At 40.7% G+C, this 9,026-nt stretch overlaps 1 protein-coding gene across 1 annotated transcript in view; it reads left to right on the top strand.

The window, feature by feature from the left end:
• The window catches only part of SLC26A7 (solute carrier family 26 member 7), a 136,978-nt gene that overhangs the window by 36,743 nt on the left and 91,209 nt on the right, over positions 1–9,026 (top strand). The window contains exon 3 of the mRNA XM_004697718.2: positions 1,372–1,544. Within this exon, the coding sequence (XP_004697775.1) occupies positions 1,372–1,544 (173 nt within the window). The remainder of the gene's footprint in view (positions 1–1,371; positions 1,545–9,026) is intronic.

Below are 9,026 nucleotides of genomic sequence, written 5' to 3'. Positions count from 1 at the left end.
ACTTCTATAAATTCCCCTTTTCCACTAGTTCTTTCCTCTATTTCCTTCTACTTTCCTCTTGATATGTCCCACTATCATGCTCAGCCTTCATTTGGGTTTCAGTAATTTCTCTCGGTTACATTGTCCTTTCTGAATCCCTACCAGGCCCACGTCTCTCTCCGATCACTGTGCCATAAGGCTGGAAATTAACAGAAGGATGGTGAAGAACACAAGGGCAAATAATTGGAGGATGAACAGTTCTCTAATTCTCTATTGCAAAAGGAGTGGGTATTGACCTGGATCAGAGATGAAATCGGGATCAGCTTTTTCACGAGGCATTTTGCTTACCCAGCATTTTATGAAGTACATCGTTATTTAACTTTGTCCTCACACAGCCCTCCTAAATGGGCATTAAGAGCTACATATTTAGGTGAAAACAAAGCTGCAAAATTCGGAAAGGTTTCTTGAGATCACCAGCTGAACTCACAGGTGCACGGATTACAGCGCATGTGTGGCCAAATCGGAAGACCAAGCTCTTTTCCTGAGTCAGCACCAGGCTGCTGGGAACGCACTTTTATTTTGAGTCTGCGAGAATTGAGAAAAGCACAACAATGAATTAAGAGTTCAATTAAGTATTGTTTCAAAATTATCCTGCCCCCTAATTTCCTGAACTATTCTAATACTTTTAATACTTAAATAATTTTATGCCATTAGCAAGAACCAAATAATATTGTTTTAGTACTGAACCCAAAGCTGTTCCTCTTTTAAACAAATAATGCAAAAGAAAAGCAAAACTAATTTTTCCAATACATCACAATTACTTTAAGATGGCAAAAATATATAACTTGGTACTTTGGTGCATACCTAAATGCACATGTGCATCAACCATGCTATCTTCTTGGTATGATTGTAGACATTTTATTGGTTGCCTGGTGTTTAAATTCCCCTGTGTGATAAGACTCACAGCAACCTTAGGAGTCACAGTAGAGCTGCTCCATAGGGTTTCTCCACAGTCTGTAAATCTTTATGGGAGCTGACCACACCGTTTTCCTTCTAAGAAGTTGCTGGTAGTTTTGAACTGCTGATCTTTCAGTTAGAAGCTTGATGCTTAACCCAAAGCACCACCAAAGCCCTGAGTCCACAGATTATAGAGAAAATGTCTGGCCCAGCGGGAATATCAAGAAGATGTGTGTGGTTGTATGTTGATTGAAACAATGTATATCTAGGTCTGTTTATTCAGTGGTGTGTGATAAAGCTTAGGAACGAAGAGGTGAGTATTTCTAATACCTCTATTTGTTTTGACATCGTGGTTTCAACTTAAACGGCAGATTCCAACATCTTATGTGCAGTTTTGTTTTTCTAACCGAGCACCCTCTTTACCTTTTTTGGTAGGTACCTTTGCTTTAACATCCTTAATATCGGCCAATGCAGTGGAACGGCTTGTCCCTCAGAGCAGCCAGAACCTCACCACACAGAGTAACATCAGTGTGCTGGGCTTATCTGAATTTGAGATGCAAAGGGTCGGTGTGGCAGCAGCAGTTTCCTTCTTGGGAGGAGTGATCCAGGTAAGTCGGATTGAGGCTGGGGAATAAACAAAGGGGCAAACAACGGCAAAGCAAAAGCAACTCAGTGTTTTATTTCATGTGTTTGTCCAGATGGGTATGGAAATACTGTCTACTGCGTAGAGTAGGCAGTTACTCTCTAAGTATCGGATGAGTGATATACCTAGAATCGGTATGTGACATTATTGGGTGAGTTTTCATGTAAGGTACTGAGACAGTCCTTGGCCCTACAATGATCAGGTAGTCACTTTGGAATGTTACAAGAGAAGATGGGACGACGCTTCTAAAATCCTCACCAATCTATGAGTCAGAATCAACTCAATGGCAGTGAGTTTGAGTTATTTTAACCAATTTTTGGAGTGTTAGGATGGTGCGAATGGTTTACATGCATGGCTACTAACTCAAAGTTGGAGGTTAGAGTCCAACCAGTTGTAGCTTGAAGGAACAGCCGAATGGCACGCTTCTGAAAAATCAGCCCTTAAGCACTCTGTGGCGGACAGTCCTACCCTGAGGCACGTGGCTTGCTTGGCATCAGAATCTACTCGGCTTGCAACTGTTTTGCCAGATGTTAAGACTGTATTATTGTTATTATTTTTTAATCATTTTATTAGGGGCTCATACAACTCTTATCACAATCCATACATACATCAATTGTGTAAAGTGCATTTGTACATTCATTGCCCTCATCATTCTCAAAACATTTCCTCTCCACTTAAGCCCCTGGCATTCAGTCCTCAAGACTGTATTATTTCACCACTCACTGGAGTGCTAGGGGCTCTTAGTTTGTGCCATGGACTTGCTGTGTTGTACCTGAGACTATGGTCCTTTTTAAACAGCTTTATCCTTTCCAGAAAAGTCCCTGACTTCGCTCTTGAAAGATAGGAAGACAGTCTAAAATCTCATCATGTCTCACTGTCTCACAGTCATTCTGATCAGAAAATCATTACTCTGCTTAGTCTAAAATTCTACAGCTGTAATTTGTACTTTGGTGAATGCTTTTGCCCCATTATATGTCAAGTTTCATTCTAAGTGCACTGCATGTATGAATACGTTCAATACTCATCAACATTTTAATGAAGATAGATAGATGATGGATGGATGGATGGATGGATGGGTTGATAGATGGAGGAAGATGAAAACCAGTTGTCCTCAAGTTGGCTCTGACTCATGGCAATACCACGTGAATGAGAATAGTACTGGTTCCACAGGGTTGTTTAGTGGCTGCTAGTTTTAGACATAGATTATAAGACTTTTCTTCGGAGGTGCCTTCTGGATAGACTTAAACCTCCAACCTTTTCGTTAGCAGCCAAGTGCATTAACCAGAAACTCCTAGAGGTCACAGTACTAAAATGTAAAGTGACTCACAATTTGAACTCAGTGACGACTCTACTAGGGGCTCCTCTACAATGCTTTCTAATATTTCCTAAATTAGTACTGTGAACGGAGACAGCTTCTAGGACTAGGCATCATGTTAGTTCTTTTCTACATTTCACCTCTTTCATAGTAGCAGCAGAGTAGGCATTGGCTACATCTCTTATAGCAGGGCTGTATTCCTGGCTTCTGGACCATATATCTTCCTTTTAGTCCTGAAGGTCCTTCTCCACGTATGTGTATGGCTCCTCCTTATCATTGAAGGTGCAACTCAAGTATCATAATTTCAAAGAATCATTTACTGACATCTTTGGATGTGTTATAAATGATACCTCCCAGGGGGTCCCCTAGGATGTGGTGCATGCCCTATATTAGAAGACTTCTCAATCTACGAGGAAATAATCTTTTGACATAGTTTCTAGATTGTGAGCCTCTGTCGGGAAGAGAATCTGCATAGTTCCAGCAGCTGGTGCTTGACGACTCTGAGTCAAATAAATCAAATCAGAAAAAGTGAATAAAATACGAGTGTGTCACTATCATGAACAACTAAAATTATGTTTTGTTTTTTTACTTTTTCAGTTACCCCTTTCTCCCTCCAATCTCCCTGTCTCCCTCCAGTATGTAGGAAATTTGTTTCTATCTGTTTAAACTGTAATTCTTAATGAAAAATGACTAAGAAAACTTACATTTTTTGAAGTCGCTCACCAATTTTGTCAACCCTATCCAGCTCACACTTTTCCCCATCCCCACCCTATGTAACATAAGACCACAACTACTTTAATCCTAGTTCCTTTATGCCATTTAATAAGGCGGGGAATCAAATTGGATTTTAACCCAGTAGGGCTGACTCTCATTGGCTAGAGTTTTTTTTCTCAAAAGGTTCTGGACCCAAGAAGATTGTGATGCTTTCTTGAACTACAGAATCCCAAAAGAAAATTTTCTTAAGGACAATAAATTTCTGACATGAAAAAAAAAAATCAAATGTAAAATTGTGTTTCGTTTCGAAGCCCGTGACTAGTTCGCCTCCTGTGGATAATCACAGAGTGCACTTCTCTGTCCTCCGTTCCTGCTTGCCTTCTTTTGTCCTTTTTCCTTTAGCAAATCCTTGCATAACAACCATGGAAATTGCCATTCGTTCCACAGTCTAGCATTTGATAAATCCTACACGTACAGTTCTGATTTTTGTCCCTATGTACAGTACATTTCTTGGCAACATTAGGTGTTTGATTTGTGTGTGGAGAGGTGATGTCACTCACTCCTACAAAACTCCTTCATTTCCTTTAAGGTGATCTGTAACCTGCTTTCACAATTTTTTGCATTGTTTTCAATAACTCCTTTTTGAGTAGTTTCGCTCCTTTTAAATTAGCAACTTAAATTCCTCTGGGTCATGGCAAAATGTTATCTCGCAGTATTCCCTGCTCACTTGGTGTTTTTCCTATTCTTTAGGCTTGCATACTTTTCTTGGTGGTGGGAACTGCCTGTTGCAAAGAGGCCAATCATCCTGAGTTAGGAAGGTGGTGGAGTAACAAGGTGCACCGTGTATCACTAGAAAAGAGCCAATGGGGAACTGAGTATTCTCCTAGGGATGTTGGACGTAAGGTCGGGGCACGAGGAATTTCATTATCTTTTGGCATGCTTCTCTTATCTCAGGTTGTGTTGACTACTCCAGACCCACTCCAGACATATATAATTGCTCTACTGGTGGCCAGTTCATTGTCAGAAAGATTTTACTGGTTTTCTTGTTGAACAGGTTTTATAAGAAATGTGTGGCTTTATTTATTTTTTTCTTTTCCATTCTGACATGACCCCTTAGGGGTGGCATAAACCACTTATTACTTTATAGCAGTGGTTCTCAACTGGTGGGTCATGACCCCTTTCATAGGAGTTGCCTGATTCATAACAGTAGCAAAATGACAGTGATGAAGTAGCAATGAAAATAATTTTATGATTGGGGGGTCACCACCACATGAGGAACTGTTTGAAAGGGTCGTGGCCTTAGAAAGGTTGAGAACCCCTGCTGTGTAGGAAAGGGTTCACAGGAATTAGTATTGTTCCAGGGTGCCTTGCTAAATGGTATTGTCTCAGCCATGCAATGACATTAGTGTGACTTATTGTCACACATACACTCTCTCTGAAACCCAGCAGCCTGGTGGTCCTTTGTCTGTTGTTGCTGTTGTTATGTGCCATCCAGCTGGGTCTGTTCACAGCATCCTTAGGAGACACAGAACAAAACCTTGCCTGGTGCTGGGCCCTCGTCACAGTGGTAATGCTTGAGCCGATTGTTGCAGCCACTGAGTCCGTGCAGCTTGTTGAGAGTCTTCTCTTTTTCACCGACCCGCTACTTTACCCAGCATGCTGTCCTTATCCAGGGATTGGATTTTCCCAATAATGTGTCCAAAGTACATGGGATAAGATCTTGCCGTCCTCACTTCTAAGAAGCATTCTAGCTATACTTCCAAGACAGACTTGTCTTTCTTCTGGCAGCCCGGGGTACTTTCATTATTCTTTGATCAGACCGTAATGCAAAAGCATCGTTCTTCTGCAGAAGTCCACGTTCACTGTCCAGCTGTCACAGGCGTATGGAGTAAGAGAAAATGCCATGGTTTGGGTCTGGTGCATGTTAGTCAACCAAGTGACACCCTTGTTCCTGAACACTTTAAAGAGGTCCTGTGCTGCAGTTTTGCCCAAAGCAATAAATCGTTCCTTTAATATCTTACCTGCTGCTTCCATGAGTGTTATGGATCCAAGTAAAATGAAATCATGACAGCTTCACTCTTTTCACTGCTTATCATGATGTTTGTTGTCTATTGGTTCAGTTGTATTTTTGTTTTCTTTACTTTGAACAGTGATCTACATAGAAGCCTGTATATTTTATCTTCCTCAGTAAGTACTTCAAGCCCTCTTCACTTTCAGGAAGCAAGATTGCATTATCGGCATATTGTCATTTGTTAGTGAACCTTCCTCCAATCCTGATGCCATATTCTCCTTTACATAATCTAGCTTCTCAATTATTTGCTTAGCATGAAGATTGAATGCTACTGAAAGACTACAGCCTGGACACACCGCCCTGATTTCAAACCATGCAGAACCCCCTTGCTCTGTTCAAATGACTGCCTCTTAGTCTAAGTCAATGGTTCTCAAACTTCCTAATGCTGCGACCCTTTAATACGGTTCCTCATGTTGTGCTGACCCACAAACTGTAAAATTATTTTCAGTTCTACTTCATAACTGTTATTTTGTTACTGTTATGAATTGGGTGACCCCTGTGAAAGGGTTGTTTGAACTCCAAAGGTGTTGCGACCCACAGGTCGAGAACCGCTGGTCTAAGTGAAAGCTCTACATGAACATTAATACGTGTTCTGGAATTCCAGTTCTTCATAGTATTATCCATAGTTAGTTATGATCCACACAGCCAAATGCATCGTCAATAAAACAGAAATAGACATCTTTCTGGTAGTCTCTGCTTTCAGCCAACATTTGTCTAAAGTCCCTTGTTCTTTGTTGTATTCTGAGCCCAGCTTGACTTTCTGGAAGCTCCCTGTCAGTGTACTGCTGCAACAATGTTTGAATTATCTTCAACAACATTTTACTTGCATGTGACATTGATGATATGATTCAGTATTTCCCAATGTACTTTGTTGGATCACCTGTCTTGAAAATAGGCACAAATATGGATCTCTTCCAGTTGGGTGGCCAGGAAGCTGCCTTCAAAATTTCTCTACGGACTGATGACTGCTTCGAGCAGTGCAGTAGTTCATTGACACAATTCCGTTGATATTCTGTTCATTCCTGAGCCCTTGCTTGTCGCTGACACCTTTAGTGAAGGTCGGCCTTTTCCCTTCGACACCATCAGTTCTTGAGCATCTTCTACCTCTTCCGATGGTTGAATGTTGACCCATTTTTGGTTCAGAGTCTTTGTGTATTCCTTACGTATTATTTAGATGCTTACCGTGTCCTTCATTATTATTGCAACTTAAGGCTTGAATTGTTTCTCCATTTCTGTTGGTTTGAGGTACGCTGAATGTGTTCTCTCTTTGGGGTTCCTAACCTCAACTCTTTATTTCATTGGAATGTTTTACTTTGTCCTTCAAGCTGCCTTTTCAAAATTTCTATTCAGCCCTTTTCACTGTATTATTTTTTCTACCAACTTTAATTACTCTACATTCAAGAGCAAGTTTCAAAGACTCTTCTGACACCTAATTTGGTCTTTTCTTTCTTTCTTTTTTATTCCTATCCTGTTTTTTTTTGGAGGGGATTACTCAAAGTCACAAATTTGCTCTCTTAAACTTTGTTTACTTTTCTTCAACCTCAACCTGAACTTGCATATTAGTAATAGACATGAAGTCTATTCCACAGTCAGCCCCTACCTTTGTTTCAGCTGACGATTCTGAGCTTCCCTAGTGTCAGTTTCCACACATGCGGTCAATTTAATGTCTTTGTGTTCCATCTGACAGGGACTGTACTCCTCTATCATTTTGTTTTACTGTGGTTGCTCGTGTGTTGCTGTGATGCTGGAAGCTATGCCACCAGTCTTTCAAATACCAGCAGGCTTATCCATAGGTTTCAGCAGAGCTGCCAGACTAAGAGTAGAGTAGGAGGAAGGAATAGGCCATTCACCTTTAAGGAGTTACATAACCTCCCTCTGGGGGATGGGCAGCAGAGGGGTGGGGGAAGGGAGACGCCGGGCAGTGTAAGATAAGATATAATAATAATTTATAAATTATTAAGGGTTCATGGGGGAGGGGGGAGGAAAGGGGAGGGAAAAAAAGGAAAATGAGCTGTTTCTGGGAACCCAAGGGGAAAGCGAATTTTGGGAATGATGAGGGCAACAAATGTATAGGTGTGCTTTACACAATTGATCTATGTATTGTGATGAATTGTATGAGCCCCAATAAAATGATTTTAAAAAAAAGAAAACCTTGTGCATATCAGTGGGCATTGTTTAATATAGTGGCAGAAGAGCAGAAACTGAACTGATCAGATTGGTAGACATGAACATATGACAAAGGTATAGCTTTCTCCTCAAAATCGAGTCAACCTTGATACTGTGGATGGTGCAAAAGTTTCGGGGACCTTCATCCGCAGATGGGATGTGACTCAAAAAGAGAAGAACCTGCTAAAACACCCTTGAATAATAAGACTGTGGAAAGTACAAAGTTTGAATCTAGGAAAATTGAAAGTTTAATCCATGACAATACTTAATTCTTTTGCTTAACATTTTCCAGATTTGACTATTGGAGCTCTTTTCGTTTGTTTCCGTACCTATTGGATGCATGCCCGCCACTGTGTTCTGAGTACTTCTTTCCTTTTTGGTTCCACAAGCGTGTCGCGGCCATATGTATATGACTGGCTCAATCCCACTTCACTTCGAGGAACACTGATTCCTCTTACTGGATCATAGAAGTCCTGCTCTTCCTGCTACAAGTACTCCGTGCAATGGGAGTGCTGTGGCTTCTAAACCTTATATTACCCTCCTCAGTATTTGTTGTTAATACTCTTATCATCAATTCACTCTTCTTATAGGTGGATTTAAATCATAAATTATGTCTCTAGCTTTGTATTTTGTACTAAACCTGTGCTTAGCCTCTAATAGGTGTTCAGAAACTGAAATGATGTATTACGTTGTGTGAGTCTGCTGCACAAGACCTCATTACACTGTTAAATAGCAAAGATATCACTTTGTGGACCGTGATGTATCTGACCCAAACCGTGGTATTTTCAATTGGCTCACATGCATGTGGAAGCTGTATAATTAATAAGGAATATTGGATGAAAACAGGTGCATTTTAATTACTATTAAAAATCCTGTGGACTGCTAGAAGAAGAAACAAATCTTAGAGGAAGTACAGCCAGAATACTCCTTAGAGTAAGACTTCATCTCATGTATTTTGTATAGGCTATTAGGTGAGGTCAATCCCTGGACAAAGGAATCGTGCTTTGTAAAGCAGAGAGTCAAAGAAAAAGAGGAAGAGACTCAGTGAGATAGATGGGCTGCACCAATGGGCCCAAGCATAACAATTGTGGTGATGTCACAGTGACAGTACAAATGAACCACAGGACAGATGATGTCACACACACACACACACACACACACACACACACACACACACACTG

Source organism: Echinops telfairi, unplaced genomic scaffold (assembly GCF_000313985.2).
Source record: "Echinops telfairi isolate 266 unplaced genomic scaffold, ASM31398v2 ScPeMD7_1;HRSCAF=3_0, whole genome shotgun sequence".
NCBI classification, from domain to species: Eukaryota; Metazoa; Chordata; class Mammalia; order Afrosoricida; family Tenrecidae; genus Echinops; species Echinops telfairi.
Note: the sequence above shows the minus strand (reverse complement) of the source record. Positions and strands in the feature narration are given on the sequence as shown.